Source organism: Prunus avium, chromosome 4 (assembly GCF_965620075.1).
Source record: "Prunus avium chromosome 4, drPruAviu1.hap1.1, whole genome shotgun sequence".
Lineage (NCBI taxonomy): Eukaryota > Viridiplantae > Streptophyta > Magnoliopsida > Rosales > Rosaceae > Prunus > Prunus avium.
Genome location: NC_142287.1, coordinates 28,465,946 through 28,493,116, shown reverse-complemented (window position 1 = coordinate 28,493,116; position 27,171 = coordinate 28,465,946). Strand labels below are relative to the sequence as shown.

The 27,171-nt window shown below is 37.3% G+C and overlaps 3 protein-coding genes across 4 annotated transcripts; 2 read left to right on the top strand and 1 right to left on the bottom strand.

Annotated features, from left to right (window-relative positions):
- The first annotated feature begins 346 nt into the window (after positions 1 to 346).
- PIE1 (SNF2 domain-containing protein / helicase domain-containing protein) lies at positions 347 to 13,458 on the top strand. Of its 2 annotated transcripts, XM_021972859.2 has the most exons (20): positions 347 to 622; positions 2,167 to 2,247; positions 2,450 to 2,557; positions 2,710 to 2,790; positions 2,912 to 3,000; positions 3,125 to 3,261; positions 3,367 to 3,428; positions 4,531 to 4,666; positions 5,134 to 5,382; positions 5,466 to 5,539; positions 5,624 to 5,758; positions 6,302 to 6,340; positions 6,682 to 6,750; positions 6,888 to 6,950; positions 7,035 to 10,107; positions 10,391 to 10,455; positions 10,530 to 10,600; positions 10,966 to 11,749; positions 11,870 to 12,423; positions 12,562 to 13,458. In XM_021972859.2, exons 1-20 carry the CDS (start codon positions 563 to 565, stop codon positions 13,001 to 13,003), a joined length of 6,372 nt encoding a protein of 2,123 aa, XP_021828551.1. In that variant the 5' UTR covers positions 347 to 562; the 3' UTR covers positions 13,004 to 13,458. The 2 variants fall into 2 exon arrangements, with proteins under 2 accessions (XP_021828551.1, XP_021828552.1); XM_021972860.2 differs by lacking the exon at positions 347 to 622 and having other exon boundaries at positions 2,440 to 2,557.
- A 3,721-nt stretch (positions 13,459 to 17,179) lies between these two features.
- On the bottom strand, positions 17,180 to 22,973 carry LOC110769011 (DEA(D/H)-box RNA helicase family protein). Its single transcript, XM_088252798.1, has 14 exons — positions 22,832 to 22,973; positions 22,569 to 22,727; positions 22,263 to 22,386; positions 22,083 to 22,152; positions 21,638 to 21,700; positions 21,451 to 21,525; positions 21,008 to 21,127; positions 19,815 to 19,856; positions 19,637 to 19,711; positions 18,654 to 18,800; positions 18,391 to 18,528; positions 17,745 to 17,856; positions 17,571 to 17,659; positions 17,180 to 17,460 (listed from the first exon to the last, which is right to left on the bottom strand). The coding sequence occupies exons 2-14, from the start codon at positions 22,705 to 22,707 to the stop codon at positions 17,344 to 17,346; spliced, it is 1,311 nt and encodes a 436-aa protein (XP_088108924.1). The 5' UTR covers positions 22,708 to 22,727; positions 22,832 to 22,973; the 3' UTR covers positions 17,180 to 17,343.
- Positions 22,974 to 23,546: 573 nt separating this feature from the next.
- Positions 23,547 to 27,077, top strand: LOC110768969 (Tetratricopeptide repeat (TPR)-like superfamily protein). The gene has a single exon (XM_021972857.2). It carries the CDS (start codon positions 23,556 to 23,558, stop codon positions 26,838 to 26,840), a length of 3,285 nt encoding a protein of 1,094 aa, XP_021828549.2. The 5' UTR covers positions 23,547 to 23,555; the 3' UTR covers positions 26,841 to 27,077.
- Positions 27,078 to 27,171: the final 94 nt, after the last annotated feature.

Genomic DNA, 27,171 nt, shown 5'->3' with positions numbered 1-27,171 from the left:
TTCTATCTGGGCACTCGAAATCATGTGTGTTCGGTTATCCACTCTTATGATATTTCGTACACTTGAATTTAGGTGACTTGAACCAAGTGTGAGAGAGAGATAACAATAGGGAAAAATGAGAGTGAAAGTTGACATTAAATGCTCATCAATCAAGCCAAATCTAATTCATTGCCCTGATCAAAGTTTGCAACAGAATCTACATCACATCCAGACCGTTGTTTTATTTCAACGGTTGGGATTTAATTTTGGGCCGTTGGAGCTATTTATCTCGGCCCATGAACCAAACCTATAATAAATAAAGCCCAAAGCAGAATCCAGCCACGTAAACAAAGCCGCAACCCAAAACGCAGCGCCGCATTGTGGAATTTCATCAGAGGCGGGGTGTCCTCAAAAGCGAAGAAAGAAGAAGCTCCAGAGAGATAAACAAAACAAAAAGAGAAAAAGAAGAGAAAAAGAAGAGCAAGAGTATAGGAAGGAAGAGAGCAATCGGAGAAGGAGAGCGTAGTGGCGTCGATCAGACGGTCTAGATCCACCCGTTTTGTGGATCTGAAGACCCAAAACCATGGCTTCCAAAGGTCCAAGGTCGAAGCTTGATCATGAGACCAGAGCTAAACGCCACAAGGTTGGCTTCGCTATATAATACTTTTGCATTTTTGTTGAAGTCTAAATTTTTGATGAGCTAGAAGTGAATAACTGAAGTTGTTTTTCTTATGAATTCTTAAAATGCCACTTTTTTTTTTCTTTTTGTTAAACAAAAATATATATTGTAGTTTTTCTTCCTGGTATATGGGACGCAAAAGTTGAAGAGGATGAATAAATTGAAGTAAAACAGTGTTTCTTTGGAATGGGTTTGGCCGCAAAAGTCATAACATAACCCTTGTTTAGAAATAAAGTTAAAATGTCCTTTGCTTCTTAACCAAGTGTAGAAAGACGAAAAAAGAACGTTAGTTCTATGCAAAAGTGAAGAGAAATTGAAGACACCTTTCTATAGTGGAAATTAAGCATGCAAACCAATAACAGAATATTGGGTTCTCATGTTTTTTCCTATAGTTATATGATTTTGTATGATATTCCAACTACGAGCTGGGGAGACCTTTTATACTTTTCTTTTCACTATGTTATCGTACAAATATCCAACATACTAGTAATATCTTACGCTGTACTGGAGAATTTTTTTTTGCATTAGGCCATGTGTGTTAAGATTTTGATGATATAATGAAGATGTTTGAGGATTTACTGCTTATTAGTTGCAGCAAGCTTCTATTTAGGCTATGGACATGCTACTCTATTAGCCGAAGCATGCTTCTATTTTAGTCATTTCCTTTCAGATTTGTAAGTTGAAATGTTTCCTTCACTAGAACTGCGCAACAAGATTGCAAGTAGGCAATGATATATCGGGCTCAAGTCCTACCAAAGTGCATTGACACCCATTGTGTGGGCTGGTTTTCGCAAAAGTCTTGGCTTATGGTGCATCTTGAACTAAGTGAAACGTCAGCACTTATATCTTCAATGGTGAAGAGCATGGAGATGTTTCTATTTTTTTTAATCTCGGGATGATTTTATAGAGAATTTCAAGACAGATAAAGTAGAGCAATGACGTCCAGAAAAGTTTGGTTGGGTGTCTTGGCTTGAGAGGAAACCCTTCCAAATCTTTGTGTTTTACAATGTTTCTGATTGTGGGGATTTGACAGATTACTATTTGTAGCAAAGTGATAAAGAATTTTTCTGTGGATGAGTCGTGCTAGGACAAATTCTTCTTTCTGTGGGTTTTGTTTCAGCTTTAATGGGAATTACTGGTTTTCAAAACAGATATCTATACTCTTCTTGAAGTATCATTACTACAAAGGGTGGTCAGATAACTTTAATCATTGATACAATAATTGGTTTTTATATTAGGAATTAGGATTAAACTGCTCTCTGGATTGACGTGTTGCAACAAGGGATCTTGAGTATAATGGTTTGAATGTTGTATGCCTTCAAGTTTCAATAAAACTATTTGGAGCTTTCTGAATATTTTTTATCACATGCACATGCTTGTAATGGTCTTCGGACTCCACGTTCCTTGGTGATGATAACATTCTATATATTGAAAACAGTCAGTAATTTGAATGCATTGCTGCAATCCTTTTCTTATTCTACTCATTTTGACTAACTTAACTATGATAGGCCCTTGAAGCTCCGAATGAACCTCGTCGGCCAAAGGCTCATTGGGATCATGTTTTAGAGGAGATGATATGGCTTTCAAAGGTAATTTACTAATATATGCCTTGAAGATCCGGCAATTTATGTTGTTGAAAATTCTGAACTGTTGTCATCTGCTTGTATGATTGTGCTTTATTATCTTCAGATCAAGTATTATGTTGAAAAGTGTGATATCTTTTCCATTATGTTGAGAAATGTGAGATAAACGGTTTTATTATTCCTTGCTTATGAAACTAGTTGTTACCAGGACTTTGAGTCAGAGAGAAAATGGAAATTAGCTCAGGCGAAGAAGGTTGCTTTAAGAGCCAGCAAAGGCATGCTAGATCAAGCTACGAGGGGAGAAAAGAGAATGAAGGTTCTGTTTTGCCCTAACTGAAGTGAATGTACATTTGTCATGCTCACATTTTAGAACAAATTTATCTCAATTCTCGTGTTACACAAAATTGGTTCATATAACACTGGCATGCTTATTTTTCTTGCAACAATGTGAATTTCAATTTTGATCAGGAAGAAGAGCTGCGGTTAAAGAAGGTTGCCCTCAGTATTTCAAAAGATGTGAAGAAGTTCTGGCTGAAAATAGAGAAGCTGGTAAGTTTATCTTTGCTTAGTCAATCAAGTCTCCAACTTATTTGGTTTCTCTTTAATAATTTAATCAATTAATTTCTTTATAGTTAGGTCCCTGACTGTATATACACAATATGTAATCTAGGTGCTTTACAAGCATCAGATGGAACTTGATGAGAAAAAGAAAAAGGCACTTGATAAGCAGCTTGAGTTCCTTCTAGGGCAAACTGAGAGGTAAATACATTTTCTTGGTTGATTGATATTATCTGAATTTTCGTTATTTGCTGTATACTACCTTTGATTTCTGGCTATTTTCCCGGTGAACTGAATGGAAGTATGTTGTGCATGAAATTTCCAGGTACTCAACAATGTTGGCAGAAAATCTCGGGGACAGTTACAAGCCTGTGCAGCAATATCCCATACAAAATCAACTGAGTATTCAATGCAAAGAGATGGATGAAAATGATATTAACAAATCAACTGAATTTAATGCCGGTAAGTTGAAGGTTGTGATTTCATTGCTGTTATTCGCTTACCTAGGAAGTTTATTTTACTTTTCTTTAATAACCAAAATAATTCGCTCTTACACGTTTTAAGCAGATCCTCAGTCAGATACAGTAGACGGTGATGATGATTATGATGTACAATCAGATGATGGAACAGTGAGTCTTTCCTTTCCTTGTATATTCTGTAATTATACAATATCTCTTTCGAACTCAATTTGTTGGTATGCAAGTACATGATAATAATGTCAATCAACCAAGGAACTCTATGCATATGCCCTGGATTTCATATTAGAAAATATCAAGTAGAAGAATTCAGAGCACTCAGGTGATAGTTTTCAGCAGGCATCAGCTGACACCTTCTCTTTGTTTTTCCTTTTCTTTGATTATTGCTCGAGAAAACAGTGGTATGAAGATGTAGGGTTGGTAGAAAATTGTGGTGGGCTGGTAGCCCTTTCTAGTGCTCTTATTTCTTCACACTAGGAATAATATACAGACATAATTTTTCGCATGTTAGAATAAATAGAAAGAAAAGTAATCCTTTAGAATAAAAATAATAAAACTCAGCTGTCATTTATAGGAGGTTGCTGTTGCTGCTGCATGAATGGTAGCTCATGATAGTTGTTGGCCATATGATCAATCATGTCATATCAGCTAACACTCTCCAATACTCAGTATTTTGAACTAGATCTGTGCCACCCCTCACTCAGGGATGTCTAGCAAGCGTGAAAGAAGCATAGTTGGTAAAGTAGTTGACCACAACTTTTAGGTAATCCAGAGATGAAGTCTATAGTTAAACTGACCCATCTTTCTGCCTAACAGCGCAACTGTTTTCTGGTCGGGAAACTTCTGTAGAATCAAATGAACCCTAAACAATCATATGGAAATTTTTTTCATGAATTTTTGGAAATGAGATCTGACCACAATAAGGTTGGCAATAAAAGACATACGACCTATGTTTTCTATATTTGCAACTTGTATATGCACCCTCATGTTCTATTATTGTGAGTTTTATACATATATATATATATATATATATGCTAATTAAAGTACGTTTCTATCTGTAAACTGTTATATTACCTGAATGTCTACTGCCAAAATGTATTAGTTTCCTTAGCATGTTTGCAAAGGCTGCCCTGTGTCCTCTATTGTATTTTGAGGTCAGACTGTCCCTGTGGATTTAAACGATGTTTTGATACTGCTCTTTATATATAATTTCTATTCTTAACAGATGTTTTCCTGCATGATGATGCTGTTTTAGGAAGATGATGAGTGCACTATTGAGGAAGATGAGGCTCTTTTTACTGAACAAGAAAGACAGGAAGAATTGGCTGCTTTACAAAATGAAGTAGATCTTCCACTTGAGGAGTTACTCAAACAATATCCTATTGAGAAAGGTGAATGGTTATAATGTTTTGCACAATTATACTTTGTTTAATTTATGAGAGGCAGTTTGGGTGCCATAAATATGGGTCTGGAACTTTTCAAACAATTTACCCCCCACTTAGGTCTACTAGATGACACCTAGATTTCAATCACTCACAATGTCCATATCTGCTTAGGCATGTACCTCAGTGTATTTGTTTCCAGATTGTCCAGACTCATCTCTAATAGACCTACTTTTGGGTTCTGAGAGAGCTATGAATGAGGGCCAGTTGGGATGGCATTTTCCACTACTCTTTCAGCTTTACCTCTATGAATTTTATTTGTGTCCCATGCTAGAAATCAGAGTTGTGGTAAATAGATACTAGATTTGGAAAATTATTGGTCGGATCTCTTCCCCTGTCGCTCCTATTCCAAGTGAGCTCCTTTATTTTGTACTAGTAGCATCTTCATAAATCTTATCTGACACATGGACTTTCAGTTAGCCCAGAAAGTAGTCCAGAAAAGGGTGAAGACGTCACTGAAATGGCCTCAGTAGGGGAAGATCATGGTATTTGTCCAGAAAAGGGTGATGATAGTGCAGAAATGACTTCAGTGGGGCAAGATCCTGGTACGTGTTCTGAAAAGGTTGAAGATGACGCAGAAATGACCTCAGTTGGGGAAGATCCTGTTATGTGTCCTGAAAAGGTTGAAGATGGCGCAGAAATGACCTCAGTGGGGGAAGGCCATGGTATGTGTACCAGTTAATGTATTGTGTTACTTAGTGAAACTTATGATTATGTCTGAGAAGGTGATGGGTTAATTATGCTTCAGGTGGACAAAGCGATATTTTTGTAGCCAATAAGACTGAAAAAATAAGCTCAGACAGTTTCACCGGTCGTCGTTGTGTAAGTTGTATGTGTTTATAGATTCCAGTGCTGAAGTGTGCAGTATATGAATGGTTTAGCATGATAGTTATTTTCTAATTACAGGTGGAAAGTAATGGTGGCTTGTCCACTTCAGAAACCCATTTATCAGATATTGAGATAAATGGAGCCAAAAATATTTCAGAAGCTTCTGCACAGCTTGCCAAGGGACATGTGCGATATGATTTTAATGATGAACATGTGAGTGTGCTATTATTTTAATTTTGATTTTGTTATTTGTCCATTTACACTGGTAGCATATGTTTAGCAACATCGGTTTTGTTCATGGGTTTTTATTGATTGGACGTTGATGTCTGGTGAACTCATGTACCCTCTGATTTATATCTTGACATGGTATTCGCAAACTCCAATTATTTTGAAATTATGAGACTTCAAACTTGTATGTATATATTATACATATTATAATCCATATATATATATATATATATATATATATATATATATATATATATATATATATATATAGAGAGAGAGAGAGAGAGAGAGAGAGAGAGAGAGAGAGAGAGAGAGAGAGAGAGAGAGAGACATGTACAGGTGTATACATGTATTCTGAATTATCCATATTTCTGTATTCCTAGTTTCAGAGTCTTAGATATACTTTACCACAATCCTTTAGTTCTTCTTTCCTTTCCATTTAATATTTAGGCTTTCTATTTTATTTTTCTTAAAAAAAAAACTAATCTGGGTGTAAGGTTATTGCTCACTCTTTCTTGAATTGTGCAGGAAGATGGTGACTTCATTCTTGCTGCTGGAGAGGAAAAGGTGGGAATGCTTTTTATGTTTCATTTCTAACTTTATTTCTGTTCTGTCTTGGGATTTTTTTTTTCATTCCTTTATTAGGAATTAGGTAGCTATCGTTTGTTATTCATCGACTCAACCATAGTAGAGGCCTTTTCATACTGTTTTTATAATCTTGGGTTGCTTGCAACATCTAGGTATATGTTGGTTCATTATTATTCTAGCCAAATTGTGATAAATACAGTCTGAGTTTTAGTTGAGTGGGGAATTGGTTTTGAAGTGGTTGAATTTGGTTGCCAATAGGTTTTATTCATGTTGCTAATTTCCAATAGCCTTTGTTGTACTGATTTGAATTTGATGTGCAGGATGATGAGACAACTTTATCAGAGGAGGAGGAACTGGCAAGAGCAGATACCAGTGATCCCATGGATGAGGTGAGAAGCCATTCTACATGCCTTTTTTCGCACCCTTATACTTCAGGCATATTGGTAGAAACATCCAGATTAGATACTTTTAAAAGATTCGGTCTAAAGTTTGTCGGTTGTTTCTATGGTTTTTTGCTATCTTTCAGATTGCCTTACTACAGAAGGAGAGTGAAGTTCCTTTAGAGGAACTGCTTGCAAGGTATAAAAAGGTAGGGTTTATTGTATGCTTCTGCTCATAAGTTGAGTGCTTCACATCACTTATGATTTTTGTTCAATTATCAACCTGTTTACAGGATTCAAACAGTGATGAAGTTGCAGATGGTGAATCTGAATATGCCTCTGCTTTATCAGAGGGATTTGTGGATTCTCCGTCTCTTGAAGATGTTGAACCAAAGCAACCTGGTGTTTGTATGGATGAAGATGTTGACTCTGGTGAGCACCAGCCGGCTCTTGATTCTCCTACTGAAGAACAGAGTGCTAGGATAGATAAGATATCAGAAGGAGGAAAGGACAGTGAGAACAGACTTGAGGATGCAGCCGCTGCTGCGAGATCTGCACAACCAACTGGAAACACCTTCTCCACAACCCAAGTTCGCACAAAGTTCCCTTTTCTTCTTAAGTTCCCTCTACGTGAATATCAGCATATTGGCTTGGATTGGCTTGTAACGATGTACGAGAAAAGACTGAATGGGATTTTAGCCGACGAGATGGGGCTTGGGAAGACAATCATGACAATTGCTTTGCTTGCACACCTAGCATGTGAAAAGGGAATATGGGGTCCTCATCTTATTGTGGTCCCAACTAGTGTTATGCTTAATTGGGAGACTGAGTTTCTCAAATGGTGTCCAGCTTTCAAAATCTTAACTTATTTTGGAAGTGCAAAAGAGCGCAAATTGAAAAGGCAAGGCTGGTTGAAACCAAACTCATTTCATGTATGCATAACAACATACAGACTGGTTATTCAAGATTCAAAAGTCTTCAAGCGTAAGAAGTGGAAATACTTGATTTTAGATGAAGCCCATCTGATTAAAAATTGGAAGTCACAGAGATGGCAAACTCTTTTAAACTTCAATTCTAAACGCCGCATTTTGTTAACCGGTACTCCTCTGCAGAATGATCTCATGGAACTTTGGTCTCTAATGCATTTCTTGATGCCCCATGTATTTCAGTCCCATCAGGAATTCAAGGATTGGTTCTGTAATCCTATATCAGGGATGGTTGAGGGGCAAGAAAAAGTGAATAAAGAAGTTCTTGATCGTCTACATAATGTCCTTCGGCCATTCATTCTCCGTCGTTTAAAACGAGACGTGGAGAAGCAGCTCCCTATGAAACATGAGCATGTGATAAACTGTAGACTCTCCAGGAGGCAGCGTAACTTGTATGAAGACTTCATTGCTAGCTCCGAAACACAAGCAACTCTTGCAAGTGCCAATTTTTTTGGAATGATAAGTATTATAATGCAGCTTCGTAAAGTATGCAATCATCCCGACTTATTTGAAGGTCGTCCGATTGTCAGTTCCTATGATATGGCTGGTATTTACACACAATTGAGTTCTTCTGTATGTTCAATTCTTTCACCTGGACCCTTTTCTGCAGTAGACCTTAGGGGTTTGGGGTTTTTATTTACTCATCTAGATTTTACCATGACTTCTTGGGAGAGTGATGAAGCTAAAGCTCTTGCTACTCCATCAAGTTCAATCAAGGAGCGTGTTGAACTGACTAACCTTGAATATATTGGTGGATTTAAACATCGCAAGAAGTTGCATGGTACAAATATTTTTGAAGAGGTTCATAAGGCAATTATGGAGGAGAGACTAAGACAAGCGAAGGAACATGCTGCAGCTACTGCATGGTGGAATAACTTGAGGTGCAACAGAAAGCCCATATACTCAACAAGCCTAAGGGATCTTGTTACAGTAAGACATCCTGTTTTTGATATTCACTCTCACAAGGCTAATCCTTTGTCCTACATGTACTCCTCAAAGCTGGCTGATATAGTCCTTTCACCAGTGGAACGCTTTCAGAAAATGATTGACCTGGTTGAAAGTTTTTTGTTTGCAATCCCTGCTGCTCGGGCGCCCCCACCTGTATGTTGGTGCAGTAAGTCTGGAAGTTCTTTGTTTCAGAATCCAGTTTATAAGCAGAAATGCTCTGAAACCTTGTCACCACTTCTATCACCACTCAGACCTGCAATTGTCCGAAGGCAAGTATATTTTCCTGACAGGCGACTTATACAGTTTGACTGTGGTAAGTTGCAAGAGCTTGCAGGTTTGCTTAGAAAACTGAAGTCAGAAGGTCACAGAGCATTAATATTCACTCAGATGACGAAGATGCTTGATATCTTGGAGGCTTTCATCAATCTGTATGGTTACACATACATGCGTTTAGATGGGTCCACTCAGCCTGAGGAGAGGCAGACTTTAATGCAGCGGTTTAACACAAATCCCAAAATTTTTCTTTTCATATTGTCAACCCGTAGTGGGGGTGTTGGAATAAACCTAGTTGGGGCAGATACTGTTATCTTTTATGATAGTGACTGGAATCCTGCTATGGACCAACAAGCTCAAGATCGATGCCACCGTATTGGACAGACACGTGAAGTTCATATTTATCGGTTGATCAGTCAGAGCACTATTGAAGAAAATATCCTGAAGAAAGCAAATCAGAAGCGTGCACTTGATGATCTAGTTATACAAAGTGGGGGATACAACACTGAATTCTTCAAAAAGCTTGATCCTATGGAGCTTTTCTCTGGTCATAGGGCACTTCCTGTTAAGAATTTGCAAAAGGAGAAAAATCACAACACAACTGAGGTTTCTCTATCAAATGCTGATCTCGAAGCTGCTCTAAAGCATGCAGAAGATGAAGCTGATTACATGGCATTAAAGAAAGTTGAGCAGGAGGAAGCTGTTGACAATCAAGAATTTACAGAAGAAGCCATTGTGAGATTGGAAGATGATGAATTAGTAAATGAGGACGACATGAAGGTTGATGAACCTGTTGAGCAGGGTGGCTGGACGACCTCTTCAAACAAAGAAAATGGAATAACGTTGAATGGGAGTGATTCTAATGATGAAAGAGCTCTTACTGTTGCTTGTAGAGAAGATGATGTGGACATGCTGGATGATGTCAAACAGATGGCTGCAGCAGCAGGACAAGAAATCTCATCATTTGGCAATCAATTACGTCCAATAGATAGGTATGCAATTCGTTTTCTGGAATTGTGGGACCCAATTATAGACAAAACAGCAGTGGAATCTCAGGTTAGATTTGAGGAGACAGAATGGGAACTAGAACGCATTGAAAAATACAAGGAGGAAATGGAAGCTGAGATTGATGAAGATGAGGAACCTCTTGTATATGAAAGTAAGTACCTCTTAATCTCTTCATTGCTTTTTTAAGTTCATAATCTTTGTGCCCGACATAATCTTTACCCGCATGGCACTTGGTAAAGCTCTTGTTTGCAATTTGCCCCTTCACTGTGTCACATAGTGTCATGATATGGTATCTGGTATTTGTAAATCAGTTCTTTAATCATGTGGGGCATGATGGTCATTGATGTAATGTGAAAGATTCAAAATTATAATTTGTTATTATTGCCGTGTGTACGTGTTGCAACTCTAGACTAAACTCGTTGTTTCCTACTTAGCATGGGACGCTGATTTTGCAACTGAGGCATATCGTCAGCAGGTTGAGGCTTTGACTCAGCATCAGGTCAGTGGATACTCTTTGAGTTGCATATTTTTCTGTTATTTAAAAATAATGTGTGATAAACTTCTATTTTTCAGTTGATGGAGGAACTGGAATATGAAGCCAAGGTGAAGGAAGATGAAGCGGACGAAAATTGTGATTCTATGAAGTAAGCTGATAATCTAAACCCTTGTCCTGATAGTAATTGGTGCAATTTAATCTTTCTCCCATTAATCTCTCTCTCTCTCTCTCTCTCTCTCTGAGACAAATGAAGTCTTATAACCGGCACTGAATTTATATACTACAAGAATTCCCCCCCACCACACAAAACAAGATGGCTGCATCTGTACTGTAGTATAGAATAGCATTCCAGAGAGTTTTAGAATGATCCAACTGTCAAATGAAGAAAATAGAGAGCACTTTAGTTCTGAAATACCGTACTTAATTTAGAAATTTCTTAATGTAGCTGTTGAGACTCTTTTGTTTTTATGTTGAAGACTCGGTAATTAATCAGTTGTATGTATGCTATAACAGGAATGAGATGCCAAGTGATCCTAAACCCAAGCCTAAGAAGAAATCGAAGAAAGCCAAATTTAAATCTCTGAAGAAACGATCTCTAGCGTCTGAACTGAAACCTGTGAAAGGAGATCTTCAAGTGGAACCTATGTCCATAGATGAAGACTCCATCTCTTATGAGATGGTTACCTATTCCGATATGGAATCACCACGTTCAAGTGTCAAGAGAAAACGTAAGAAGGCTGAATCTAGACCATTTGGTGAAGAGAAGACTTCAAAGAAAAAATCAAAGAAACTCAAGAAGTCTACTCTTGAAATTTGTCCTTCAGAGTTCGATACTAACCTCTCTACAATGGAGCATGATGAAGTTACAGAGTCAAAACCATGTGAGAGTGTGGTTGATTTTGAGCATAAACCAGTTAGCAGAAGCAAGATGGGAGGGAAAATATCTATCACTTCCATGCCTGTAAAGCGTGTTCTCATGATAAAACCAGAGAAGTTAAAGAAGGGCAACATTTGGTCGAGAGATTGTATTCCACCACCAGATTTTTGGTTGTCACAAGAGGATGCGATATTATGTGCTGTTGTACATGAGTATGGTCCTTATTGGAGCTTGGTTAGTGATATACTTTATGGAATGACAGCTGGTGGGTTTTATAGGGGAAGATATCGCCATCCTGTCCATTGCTGTGAGAGATTTCGGGAACTCATCCAAAGATATGTTTTGTCTACACCAGACAATCCTAATTATGAAAAAGTAAATAATATAGGATCTGGAAAGGCTCTTCTAAGAGTAACAGAGGTACAAATGGTGTTTTATGTTTTTAGAATCTCATAAACACTTTTATCACTTAGCTATTGTGAATTGTAGTTGGTGCAGTTAACGTTTATTAAACGACTCATCATCTTTCTTATATGCCAGGATAATATTCGAATGTTATTAAATGTTGCTGCCGAGCAGCCCAATAGAGAGTTTGTCATTCAGAAACACTTCACTGCCCTGCTTTCATCTGTCTGGAAGGTGACATCTCGCAAAGATCGCCGAAAAAATCTCCCATCATCCTGGAATGGTCTATATTTTGGTGGAAACTTTTTTAGTTCCTCTAACCAAATTTCTCAGACTTCCATGAAGGAACGTACAGAAAGAATGAAGTTGAGCACTTTTGGGCACGGTACCAAGTTGATAGCTGCTGCACTTAATGATGCCAGCAGCAGGCAGGAGGATGGCAGAGCATTTCGTCCCAACCTGGGGAAAGATTCATCAACGGATGCAGAGCGGTTGGATATAACTTTAGAATTTCAGGGAGGGAAAGATGACTCCATGGATGAATTGCCCTCTGTTATAAATTTGTCAGTATCCGATTCAGACCCTTTGCCCTTGTTAAGTCAAGCTCCAGAAGATCATCATCTTCGAAACTCCAGCAATGATCAGTGCGAAGACTCCTGTGATGTAAATTTAGCTGAGAACCGTTTCAGGTAAGGTCTCTTGCAACATGAATCCAGAACAATTGGTATATGAAAAATAAACATTTATCATGTAGATGTCTGAACAAATTCTTAGTATGGGGATTTGGGTATTGGAAGGTTTCTAATAAGAGTTCTGTCTACTTTCAGGACTGCAACAAGAACTTGCATTGAAGATACCATGGGGTGGGCTGCATCTGCATTCCCAACAAATGATATCAGGTCTCGGTCAGTGTCAAAGCTACCGACCACGGGAAAGCACAAACTTGCCTTCTCTGATTCAGTTAGACCTTCCAAATCGAAGATCAGAAAAAGTTCAGTAGAGCATGGTGAGACGCGTAGCTTTATTTCTGAGCAGGTATTCCAACCTTTGCCAATGGCTGCACCCATGAATCCCATTCCAAGGTTTGACCTGAACATGCCTGTCAACGAGGATGTTGGAATTGATGATTTGGAAGACAATTCTTGTTCTTACATTGACGAGTCTTTGTTGGAAATGGAGGACTTTGGAGTTCTCCCACATGAATATGTTCCTGGCTTGATTGGAGACCTTGATGATGAACTATTGCCAGAATATATTGACATTGGGTAAGCTAAATCTGAGAGATGGAACCACAAGTTTTGTGTCGAGGCCGAGCTCCCTCTTTAAAGAAGTTACGATTGGTGGTTCAAATTTGGGATTATCGACTTTTTACTCCCATCACACTTGGTGGATTTCGAAGCAGACGGTATTGTAATTGGGAGATTGGACTTTGCCCTTTTCAGATGCAGGGGCAGTGTGTTGGCACATCTTACTGTCGCACACTGAAATCGACTTTCTTTTCTGCGTGACGAATCTGTGCGGGACTGCTAAGGAGCCAGGATTTAGGGAACTCTAATTGTAACATAAAATTTTGTAGTTATTCTCTCGCTGGGTGGAGAGATGGTTGAATTTGTTTAGGGCTTCCATTGAGACGTCTGTATGGGCACATTTACTCCATGAGAAGTAGTGAATGAAATTAGCTTACTAGTCATTTTTCAAATAATGAAAAAAAATATTATTAGGCATGTGCATCTTGTCAACTATTAATTTGGGTTCATGCAAAGTTTCTTTCTAATTTAAAATTGAATTAGTTTATATTAGATGTAAATGCCACCACTGCCTCTCTTCTCTCTCTCTCTCTCTCTCTCTCTCTCTCTCTCTCTCTCTCTCCCTAAATACTGTCAATATCCTCCTCCTCACCGTAGTTTCCTTGTATCCTCCGAACTTGTATTAGTTACAGGAGTAAGAGTAGCACACGTGGCATGGAGCGTCTAAAGTTTAATTGCAAAAGCACCAGTTGGCAAATATTTTCTAATAAGACAATAGACTCTGGGGTCAATTCGTGAATAGTAGAGAAAATATAGGGTCAGAATGTATAGTGGAGAATATACTGGATTCCGAAGACTGTAAGGTCAGAATTGGCATTTCATTTATATTCTTTATTTTGTGCTCTTTAATCACTCTTCTAATTTATTAGTTTAGGACCTGTTTGTCTCAGCTATGTTTTTCCTCTTGTTGTGTCTTTAAATGATAAGTAGCTCGCCAAACACAACCTCGTTATTTCACGACTCACGTGTAATTTTCATGGGCCTTTGCAAACTCCCAAAACAAAACAGAATTGGAGATTGCTTATTGTGCTTATGCATTAGGCCTTCCTTTTTCTTCTCTCATGAATCAACCCATTTCAATTTCTCATCCTACAAAAGACCTCTGTGGGATTGCAAGTAGGATTGGAAACTCCAATTCATACTCAAAAAAAAATATTTTGTTGAGTCCAAATCAATTCCGATATCTGAAAATTTCAAAAATAATTGAATTGGAATTGGAATGTATCTCAAGATTCCAAAAATTCCGAGTTCCAAAATATATTGGGATTTCAAGTTTAGACTACACATGACTAATTTCACATTGAACTAATTATGATTTGATGACCAAATAGACATAGACGAGTTATTAAATAAATGATAACGTCTAAATAATAGCATATAATAGTTTTTCGAGCTTTTCGTATGAGTTTTTAATTTTTAACCATTTTTAACTTTTTAAATCGTTGTTTTCAACTATTTTCCAAAATATATATAAGTTTTGAAAATTTCCAAAAATTCCAAGTTTTCCAATTGAAATGGATGTCAAGATTTCGAAAATTTTGGACAGAATTAAAAAAGAATTTTCATTCCAACATTTTTTTGGATTCGTATTGGAATCCCCTTATTTCAATCTGATCCGTCCCAAAATCAACCTAGACCTTTGTGAGTCCAAAACCTACTCGGACCTTTAGCAATTAGGCAAGCGCGAAGTTGGTTCAGTCTAGAAAAAAAAATAAAAAAGGAAAAAAGGATGGGGAAGTTCGTGATAGGTCATAGATTTCGAATTTGTATGGTTATGGTCACAAACTTTTGTTCCCCTACCTTATGCCAATCTCATTTTATGCCCTTCTTTCAGCATCAATATTGCTGTCGACAACATCATCAAGTTTCATGTCCTCAATGTACCTAGAATAATTAATCACGTGAATTTTAACATAAATTCAAAGCAAACAATGGGCTGAAGTCAAGGATGAAGAAATAAAATGGAACTCCAAGGTTAAAATAATTTATTAGTGCATGGCATGTGATCGGTTCATAATTGTATATCATTTTGTACCCTTCTAGCTTATGATTTGGTTATGTTTTTGAGTTAAACTTGTGCTTTTAATCCTTTTTGTGTTTATCTTTCAGTTCATTGAGCTTTAGGTAATAATGAGGGCTTTGGATAGTAAATGATGCAATCCATGCATGTTAGGGCCTAATTTGGATGAATGGATGAAGAGCTTAAAGACAAACTCAATTTTGGCTACAGTCCCTGCCAGCCCAGTTTCGTAGGTCATATTGCAAGCTTTGTTTCAGCAACCTACATAGCTCGGATGAGGCCACATTCTTCATGAAAGTTGTTCTAATGGGTGTATACTATAACATATCTGAAATTCAGCCCCATTGGATAATTGTGGAGTCTGTTACCTTGCAAACACAGAGCCATGCTCAAGATGGATTTTATCAGCGCGCAAAATGAGTTAGCAATTTGTTTTGGCCTTAACTTCCTCCTCCGACCTTGGATTGGCCCAAATGATATATGGCTGGAAAGAAGACATTCTGAACTTCAAGTTTGAGTGCTTAAAGTCTTAATTTGCTTAAGGGAAGCCCAATTCGTAAGCCCTTGAAGTTGCTGGTCATGCTGACCTCAGGATGAGCTATTATTTCTGGTTGGAAGCTTGGTCATGGTGACATAAAGATGAGCTAGGGCTGCTGGTGGGATTTATTAGTGAAGTGCATCAACCATTTCAGATTTTATAATGCAAGTGTTGTATGCATTAGTGAAGTGCATCAACCATTTCAGATTTTATAAAACAAGTGTTGTATGCATTAGCCATACTTAATTCAGATTTTCAGCTTCCTTAGGCCTATATATAGTGAGGTTTCCCAAGCTTGTAAACACACCCCAAGGGGGGGGGAGCTCTCAAACACTTCTCTAGAGCTCCCTTCCCTTCTCTCCCTCAAATTCTCTTAGTTTCTCTTTCTAGTTTTCAATTGTTATAATGAGATCTTTGTGCTGAAATTTTCCTTTAAGTCTTTCCAAGTTCTACTTTAATTTTCATTATTATGTAAATTCTTTTCTTTAGTTTCAAGTTTGATTAGTTTCCAAGTTTCAATTATGATTTTTGTTCTTATTCATTATGCTTATAAGTTAATATGCTAGTTTGAATGATTGATCACCATTTAAGCTTGCATGTTAGCTATCTTGGTTTGAATTAAGAGTAGACACCATACTTTAATTCGAATTGAACTATGAATAGGAAGAGTATGTATGGACATTCGACAACAGGGATTAGATACATGCTTGGTTGTTTAAATTGTTCTTCTATGCTTAATGGGTTCCTAATGCTTAATTTTAGGTTAGACAACAAATGATCAAATTAGGGAATTAGGAACACAAGGTTATGACCACACACCATGGCTTAATCATACATTAGCTAGAATCAATCCGTTAATCTAATTGAACTTGGGAACTTATCTGCTTGAGTTAGTTATTTTCTTTCTTCCTTGTTTTATTTATTTCCCTTCTTTTTCATTTCTGTTTTGTGTAGGGAAAATGAATTGAATCATTCAATCACCAATCCTCGTGGGATCGACCTCGCACTTACATATGCTATACTACCAAACGGCTCGTGCACTTGCGAGTATCACAAATTGAGGATGCAGTTGAACCCATTTTGGTGCAGCTGTATCTACGCAATAGCATGCTGCTGATTACACATGCTAATACCAGAAAAATTAAGGAGATATATTAAATAGAATGAAGATTATTCTTAAGAATCAAAGATCAGTAGTCACTGTATCAATTATATAGATAACAAGATGGGTGGCTGCACCGTCGAAAATGTGGAAAATAAATTTTACTTATCAGTTTTATTTGTATAAACTGTGGAAAATAAATTAATAAATTATTTTTCTCATGTCATTATGTAATTAAATGATAAGCCTTAAAGCACAGGTTTTTTTTATATACAAGCAGAATTCTACTTTAATCTAATCTAAACTATAGAGAGTAAAATTTGAACTCTCTGCAGAGTTCGGAGCACATCCACTTTGCCAACTTGACTAAGCACATGTCTACAAGCCTCGACCCATAGTTAATTTCTCTCAACAGGTGGAAAGTTTAGAAGAGGGGGCTGCGCATAGACCAGACTGAATAAAAAAAGAATATCAAACATTCAAAAATTTGACAATTTTATAAATAATAAGAAAAAAACACTATTCCAAAAATGTTTTCCACTCTTCCGAACAACAGGGAAGATGGAACAAGTTCTTCGCTCAGTATATATTACAGAAATGAGAATTCCATTAACAAAAGTTAGCAGAGGAGTGGAGCCAATCTCATCTTGATTTAAACTTCTTGGACTTTCCACCCTTGTGACCAAAATACTTGTCAATATCCTCCTCCTCACCGTAGTTTTCACCCTTCCTCTTCTTGCCTCCACCGTCTTTAATATTCTGGTAAAGTCGAAATGTAGATCACGTTAACCATAATGGAACCAAACTTCTTGATACACTGGCAAGTAAACAAAAGATAGAAAACAACACCAACTTAAGAAGAACATTACCTTCAGGGCCAGTCTTTTGGCCTCTTTGACACGTTCGAACAATAGCAGGACTTCATCTTCTTCAGCGGGGAATTCAGGTAACTTTTTGTCTGGACATTGACAAATTTGTAAGCATCCAAAACACTCTATTTCAGTATCTCAAACAGACAAACATGGGAAACTACTATAGCCTACCAATAAGCTTCTCTATCTGTATATACCACTCCAACTCATACTGATTCACAAGAGAGATTGCAACCCCATATCGTCCAGCACGAGCAGTTCTTCCTACTCGATGGATATAATCCTGTGATTCACTTGTAGTTAGCAAACGAGGGCATACAGAAACAAGAAAAACACAGTTGTACAACAGTATATTGTTTATATATTATTAAATACATTATTTTTCTTCTTATTCCCTTTGAATTAGATAAGCTTGCAGGTTTTCGAGTACACATGATTTCCCCAACACACTAAAAGCATTACACACATAGAGTAGAGGGTCGGGTGGGGGCAATGGCACCCATTCAATATCCAAAATGGTCAGCTGTAGTAATGAACTAGTGAAGTTCTTCATTTGAGTGCAATAAAAAGGTGTTACCCCTACCGATTTAAGGACAAATTTAGTGGCTTGGTATTATAGGAGAATCCATATTTTTCCCGAGTCATACAGGTAAAACATTGCAACATGTAGCTCAATAATAATACTAGGGCCTAAATAGCATCAACTCAACTAAATAACAAAAGATATATTAACATCTGAAAACAAGATGAATGGCTAACTTTGATGTAAACTGTGAACAGAAAGCCCTACACTAGGTTAAACAATAGCAAGCCTAACCTTTGAATTTGTGGGGATGTCATAATTAATAACCATATCCACTGATGGAATATCCAATCCTCTACTGGCCACATCAGTGCAAATAAGTACATTACACTCTCCAGCTTTAAACATATTTAAGGCGCCAAGTCTTTTTGACTGCCAGAAACAATCCACGAACAAAGTTAGAGAAATTCTGGAATATCAATGAATAACATGGTTGCAACGAATAAAGCAAACTTGAAAAAAAGCTCTAAAAATTAATGTTATTATATGTTATATACCTGGGTCATATGACCACTAATTGGGATGGCCCTTATGCCAAGATTTCGAAGCATCAAAGCCAAAAGCTGTGTTGCATCACATGTGCGTGTAAATACCATTGTTGTACAATGACACTTCTCAGTCAGAATATATACAAGATAGCAATCCTGCAAGGACAATCATTGTGAAAATATATCCAAGGGAGAAAAATTGAGCAAAAAAGCATAAAATGACAGGAACATCAGGGAAGGAAAGCATGCATGCCATGATTATATCTTCACACTCTCTGTCCAGAATATTGCTACATCTCACTTATATTGCATTTTATATATTAAAATATTTAAAAGACTCTTGCCAACTATTTTGGCACCACTGCCACATCCCTCATTTCATGTGTAGTTGTACTATGTCACCCATGCCTTCCAACTCTCTGAACACACAAGCTTTATCTTACCTTCACTCCAGGATGTCCACGAAATAAATAAAACAATTCAGGAGCTCTTATCATCAGAGGTAAATTCATTGGTCTTTGACATTTTTTTTATCTATAATCCCATTCTAACATAGATAAATCTTTTAAGAGGCCTAGGCATAACATCAGGTGCTTTACGAGCCATAAATAAATGTGTAAAGAAATCATGAATCAGTCTTTTAGGCATTTCTTTTCAAGTACACACACTAGACAAGGGAAAACAAAAGTTCTTGGATCTGGGTTCACCAACCACCAAAATTAAAGCTAAAAGCAATTAAAATAGATGTTTCCAAGCTGCTCTATGGCCTCAAAGTATAATCTAACGATGCTTTTTTCCTAATCTCCTGTTAAAGAATGATAGTTCATCTTTGTGTATTTTATTGGCAAATATTAGCAGCAGTCTTAACCATAATATACTTTGACGTATGATTCATAAAAACCAGAACATGTACATAATATCAAAATGAGTAGAGGCATAACTAAAAGGTTAAAATTATATGAGTCGAAAAAATTAACAAGACAGGGAGAAACCTTGTACTTAGCCGGCAGAAAACGATACTGCTGATTTAGTGTGTCAACAGTAGAATATTTTGATGCTACTTCAATCTGAGATAAGTGAAAAAAAAAAAATGAAAAAAAAGAGAGGTTGTTAAAATTTAGGAAAGAATTGTGGAGAATGAACATTGTGCAGCAAACTCTTTCAACATACCTTCACAGGGTTCCTTAAACAAGCCCGTTGCAGCTTTTTGACCTGCAACGTTACAAGCACAACTCTGTTAACTGATGAAAAATTATCATATATATATATATATCAGTCCCCTTCTATTGAGGGACACCCTTTAGGGTACTCTACGATTTTTTTTTCAATGATCCAAACCATCTATTTTTTAGGTTTTCATTCATAGATCATCCTCGCAAAAAATTTGACAAATCAGAAACCGTTTAGACATCTAATTGTGTCCTACAAAATCAATGAACACAGTGCTTCAAGAAAGTACTAAAATTTCAATAATTTAATCGAGTGGTCTTTTGATATCCGATTCAAGTGATTTTTTATAGAGATGATCTTTGAATGAATATCTACAAAATAGATCGTTTGGATTAGTGAAATACAATGCTGAGTACGCCCTACAAGGGTGTGCCTCAAATAAGCTTATTTGAGGGATCCCTCAATGGAAGCTCTTTGTATATATATATATACACAGTTATTCTCTTATCCAGATGTCGGCATAGGAGAATTTCTGTATGTGTGTGTGTGTGTGTGTGCGCGTGTGTGTGTGTTTTAGATTTGGAAAGCCCCTCTTATATAGGATCCAGCTGTGCATATACAGTATAATTTTCCTAGGTGTCGCAGTCCAACACCATCACCAAGCACCAGGACAATTTAATTGGTGGCATTTTGAAGAGTGAAACAGGATAGATTCTTAACTGTTTACGCTAATGCTGCTCAACTCCAAAACCTACTATTACAAGCATTTGGCATCTGCCAGCATGTTCTCTAAGGCACATATCTTCTCTGCTTGGGAGCAGGTAGGAAATGTAACTCCAAATAATATGGCAAAAGTTTTTTTTTTTTGTAGCTGCTTTGGGACCTAATAGTAACAGCAGCATATAAGCATTTTCCTGACATGCAGGCTTACTTCAATCTCTGTTTTTTTCATGAAAACATCAATTTCAACAGTGTCCCATAATTTAAAATTTTGGTAGCATATTTCACCTTATACAAACACATCTAAAATTGACAGCTTTTTGGTAAAAAAATAGAAACCAAGCCGCACATGTCCAATCAGCATGCCACTTTATGGTATTTAATATGCACCAAAGCATGGTACGAGATGAAAATAAAAGCACAAATACGAAGAAAAAAAAAATGTAGATGCATTGAAATAATTGAGCATATACCTTTTTAGTCATGGTAGCAGAAAATAAGTATGTTCTCCGATCACGAGGGATGACATTCAGGATTTCATCAATTGATTTCTCAAAGTCCTCGTTAAGCAACCTGTCAGCCTCATCTAAAACCTGCTCCATTGGATATAAGAGGCCTCTTAGTATATCTAGCCAAGTCTCACAAAATGCAAGACAGACAATGCTTGTTATAAATTAAACAATTGAAGTAGCCCATAACACTATATAGAAATATCTGCATGACGTGTCTTTTATTAAATCTAATTATTCTTTAAAGATCTTTTCATTATTTCATCCCTTGTTAGTCTCGATTGACCTCTGCTTACAAGTGCATGTAGTGGTCTACACTGTATATGACCATACCATCTAATTCATTTGTAAGTTTTTATACACAGGAAAAATTGAATAGATAACATAATAAAATAATCAGATCATACCAAAAATTTCAGTGAGCGAAGAGAAAATCCTTTTGTGTTCGATAGATGATCCATGAGGCGTCCAGGTGTTGCAACCTGCAAGAGGGGAAAAAAAGATAACAAATCAAAACATAAGTTGTCAATTTTTGAATATTTACACAAAGATTCACATAAATCAGGCTGCCGTGCCAGTAAAATAAAAACTTACAACAACATGTGGCCGCTTTGCAAGATTGATAGATTGTTGCACCATGTCAACTCCTCCAACTAGCTAATCAAAATTAAGTAGCACAAAAAATGTTTAAGAAAAGTTAATCAATAAGAAGCTTCAATCAAACAACTTCAGAATCTCATCTTTAAAAGCTCTAAAGAATGATTAACTCCTGTTTACTTTATAGACTTAATACAAAGCACCAAGAGAGAAACTATACATTGTTCAAAAATTGCACACCCCAATAAGAATTAGCCACTAAATATAATTTAAGCCTGTATGAAACGACAGAAAAGAGCTTTGAACATAATTTCAGTAGTTTGTACTTTACAAACTACACATCATTTTCCTCAACTGTGCTGTCTATTTAGTTTGGCAAATCTCATGCAATCAGTAATGTACACTATGCCAAACTAGCAAACTAAATAGGTCAAATGCTCACCACTGCACACTTGACACCAATCTCTGAGCCTAAAGCTTGAAACTGCTCAGCAATCTGAATTGCAAGCTCTCTGCAGCATACCCAAGTCAATGGTAAGATAGTTATAAATGTCAAAATATATAACAATCCAATGTATCATACAGCTTCCTCGTAACATTTAATTTAATTTAAGTATCCAACCTTGTCGGGGACAGAACGCAAGCAAAAAATGCTTGTGGAGAATTTATTAACTCTTGCAATATTGGAAGCGCAAAGGCTCCGGTTTTACCCGAACCCGTTTGTGCAAGTGCGATCAAGTCTTTTCCTTTATACAAAAAAATCCATATTTAGAATCAGTAGACATATACATACAAAATCTATATGTGAAAATGGAGCTCAGAAATTTGCTAAAACCAACTGGGCAAAAAGTTAATAAATATTTGAAAATTTTGAAAAATAAGAAATATGAAAGCAAAGAGATACAAAAGTATGAGAGAGTGAACGAACCATCAAGGGCTGCAGGCATGGATTCGACTTGAATTGGGGTAGGGACTGTCCAGCCCAATTTTTGACATGCATCCACCAATTCTTCGCATATCCCCAAAGTCTTAAACGTCGTCGTCTGCTTCTCTTCGTCGGTGGCCATTCTCTCAAGTCCTGATTTTGCTGAGCAGAGGAAACAGCGGCGTATTAAGCTCAATTGCTCATCATAGGGAAGGGATGACGATAATGAATAGATACGTTTAGGGTTTGAGTTTCAGATAGAGTACCTGAAGCTGAAGCTTAGTCTGTGTGGCGCGAGAAGTTCGGGTCGTCGGCTTCCGCGGTTAGGGTTTTTCTGTGTTTGTTTGTTTGTATTGTTTTGTTTTTCGGTTTTTCAGTCTGTGTAAGGGTTTAAGGCGGTAAAAGACAACATGAAGATCAATTTTGGGGTTAATTACACTTTTGTCACTGTCATTTGGCTTTAATTTTATTTCAGTCTATAGTTCAAAAAAGAAACAAAAAAAGTTATTTCATTTTAAAAAACCAAGATAACTGAAGACGATTTTAATAGCATTTAGCAAAAAAACTTGCATTTCTCTCTTTTAAAAAAAATTAAATTATATATATATATATATGAGCGATAGTCTAAACAATAAAAGGAGAGGGTTTTTACACACTACCGAAGTGCTTTGTAGGTTTGAACTTGAGATCATTACTCTATGTTTTGTCTCATAGGTGCTTATTTTCAAAAAGCACTTAATTTTTAATAAATATTTTCATGTGTTTCTAATAAGATTGATTTACGAATAGTGATTATAGAGCATGAGAATTTTATACAAAAGCAATCTCAAACGAGCAATAATTCTCTTTGGTCCAAATTTAAATGAATTTATCTTTCCTTCCCTTTTTTCCCATCAATAATTTGTCTTTCATTGTGAACTTAATGTTATTTTATTATGGCTATAATTGGTATTAAAATTGGTTGGGCTGAAAACAATTGGGGCTGAGCCAATGGTAGCTTCATCAATGGGCTTAAACAAGAAAAGAAAAAGAAAAAGAAAAAAGAAAAAAGAAAAGAAATCTGAAGTGTCTCGCTCGCTCACGAGCAGGACCCATAATGCAAGAAAATTTTTGTTTCTGACTTCGCTGAGTGGAAGCCTGAAGAAGCAAGAAGCAGAGCTGGCTAGTTCCTGCAAAAAATTCCCAGCTCTCAAACTTGAGCTTCCACAGCCAGCTGCATATTTGCCCAGTTTTACACGCAGAAGCTACCTAAACCCAAAACCCATCTCTCTCCCATGCCTAGAAGAACCCACAAACTGTGGCATTCAGCCCCACCTATCAAACCACCCCAACCCAGAAATCTCATGCTTTGCTCAAAAGGGTTTCTCGGAAATCACCAAAGAAATATTCGGCAGAGCATTGCATGCATTATGCATAAAGGGGTTCGTGCCTCTCGGTGTATTCAGTTCGAATACTTTGGTAAATATGTACTCGAAGTTTGGTCGTATAGGGTATGCGCGCTATATATTTGATAATATTCCGGAGAGAAATGAAGCTTCTTGGAACACGATGATGTCGGGTTATGTACGAGTAGGTTTGTACCCCGAATCGATTGGATTCTTTTCTGGAATGATTGGCCGCGGGGTTAAGCCAAGTGGGTTTGTCATTGCTAGTTTGATAACTGCGTGTGATAAGTCGGCTTGTATGTTTAATGAAGGATTGCAACTTCATGCTTTTGTAGTTAAAATTGGTTTGTTATGTGATGTCTTTGTTGGTACTTCTCTTTTGCACTTCTATGGCACCTATGGTCTTGTGTCTAAATCCCGGAAGCTCTTTGAGGAGATGCCGGATAAGAACGTGGTTACTTGGACTTCTTTGGTTGTTGGACATTCAAATAATGGAGATTTGGGAGAAGTTATGAGTATATATAAGCGTATGAGACTTGAAGGAGTATGTTGCAATGATAACACATTTGCTATAGTCATTAGTACTTGTGGGATGCTGGAGGATGAGCTATTAGGTCACCAAGTTCTTGGACATGTTATGAAACTTGGACTAGAGAATAGTGTCTCTGTGGCAAACTCCCTCATATCCATGTATGGTGGCTGTGGTAATGTGGACGAGGCCTTCTATGTCTTTGATCACATGGATGAACGTGACATAATCTCATGGAATTCGATTATTTCTGCAAGTGCGCAAAATGGGCTTTGTGAAGAATCAATAAGGTGTTTTCACCATATGCGGCATGTTAATAAAGAAGTGAATTCCACAACACTTTCATCATTGTTGACAGTCTGTGGTTCCACTGATAAACTGAAGTGGGGCAGTGGAATTCATGGACTAGTAGTAAAATTTGGGCTGGAATCAAATGTTTGTGTTGGCAATACTCTTATAAGTATGTATTCTGAAGCTGGAAGATCTGAAGATGCTGAGTTAGTTTTCCAAAGAATGACAGAGAAGGATATAATCTCATGGAACTCTATGTTAGCATGCTATGTTCAGAATGAGGAGTGCCAAAAAGTCTTGAATCTTTTTGCAAAAATTCTTCGGATGAGAAAACCAATAAATTATGTGACTTTAACAAGTGCACTATCTGCCTGTCCGAACTCTGAATTTCTCATTCAAGGCAAAATTCTTCATGCTATTGCAGTCCTTACAGGCCTACAAGACAATGTGATAATTGGAAATGCACTAGTTACCATGTACGGAAAGTTTAGTATGGTGGTTGAAGCTGAAAAGGTATTGCAAATAATGCCCAAGCGAGATGAAGTTACTTGGAATGCCCTTATTGGTGGTTATGCCGAAAGCAAAGATCCAAATGAGGTGATAAAAGCTTTTAAATTAATGAGAGAAGAAGGAACTCCAGCAAACTACATCACAATAATCAATGTTCTTGGTGGTTTTATGACTCCTGGTGATTTACTAAAACATGGAATGCCCTTCCATGCACATATAGTTCTAACTGGATTTGAGTCAGACAAGTATGTTCAGAGTACCCTTATAACAATGTATGCTAAGTGTGGTGATTTGAATTCAAGTCATTCCATATTCAATGGATTAGATTTTAAGAACTCCATTGCATGGAATGCACTCATTGCTGCAAATGCTAATCATGGCTTAGAGAAAGCTTTGAAACTTGTTGTGATGATGAAGAAAGCTGGAGTGGACTTAGATCAGTTCAGCTTTTCAGTGGCACTTTCTGTTAGTGCTGACCTGGCTATGTTGGAGGAAGGCCAACAGCTTCATGGCCTGGTAGTTAAGCTTGGTTTTGACTCGGACCGTTATGTTACAAATGCTGCCATGGATATGTATGGAAAATGTGGGGAGATGGAGGATGTTTTGAAATTACTTCCCTCACCAACCAACAGATCACGATTATCATGGAACATTTTGATATCATCTTTTGCCAAACATGGGTGTTTCCAGAAGGCTAGGGAAGCTTTTCATGAAATGCTAAATCTTGGTACAAAACCTGACCATGTCACCTTTGTTTCACTTCTGTCTGCTTGCAGTCATGGGGGTCTGGTGGATGATGGTCTTGCATACTATTATGCAATGACCACAGAGTTTGGTGTCCCGCCAGGAATAGAGCATTGTGTGTGCATAATTGATCTTCTTGGACGATCAGGAAGGCTTGCTGAAGCTGAAAATTTCATAAAAGGAATGGTTGTCCAGCCCAATGACCTTGTGTGGCGGAGCTTGTTGGCTGCATGTAAAATCCATCGTAATGTAGAGCTAGGGAGGAAAGCTGCAGAACATCTTCTGGAGTTAGATCCATCAGATGATTCGGCTTACGTTCTTTTGTCAAATGTCTGTGCAACTACTGGTAGATGGGAGGAAGTAGAGAATGTAAGGAGGCAGATGGGATCGAGAAACATAACGAAGAAGCCTGCATGCAGTTGGGTCAAGTTGAAAACTGAGGTGAATAAATTTGGGATGGGAGAGCAATCCCATCCACAGACAGGGCAGATTTATGCCAAGTTGGGAGAGCTTATGAAGATGATTAGAGAAGCAGGTTATGTTCCTGATACAAGCTATGCACTGCAGGATACAGATGAAGAACAGAAGGAGCATAATCTTTGGAACCACAGTGAGAGAATTGCCCTTGCTTTTGGATTGATCAATACTCCAGAAGGTTCACCTGTTAAGGTTTTCAAGAATCTTCGTGTATGTGGTGATTGTCATTCTGTCTACAAGCATGTTAGTGCAGCAGTTGGGCGGAAAATCATACTGAGAGATCCTTACCGGTTTCACCATTTCAGTGACGGCAAGTGTTCTTGTTCTGATTACTGGTGAGGAAGCTACTTAAGAAGCTAAAAAACATAGTACTGAGTCAACGGATCATTGTTGCTTTGGTACCGAGCATAGGATTGGTTTGAACCCACAATGATCTAACTTCCATTGGGATTACTGGTTAGGGTATGGCATGAATGATTTGAATTTTTTTGTACTGTATCTCTGTACTCTTCTCTGAAATCTCAAGTAATTTTTTGATAATAGAAATTAAAATACAATTTCATCAAGCTAGGTCGCGCCCTAACAGTTTTGTGCTCTTCAATTTGACGCGACACATATTTCAACTCAGGCCAATTCTTTTCGTTGGGAAATTAAACTTGCAAATACTTCA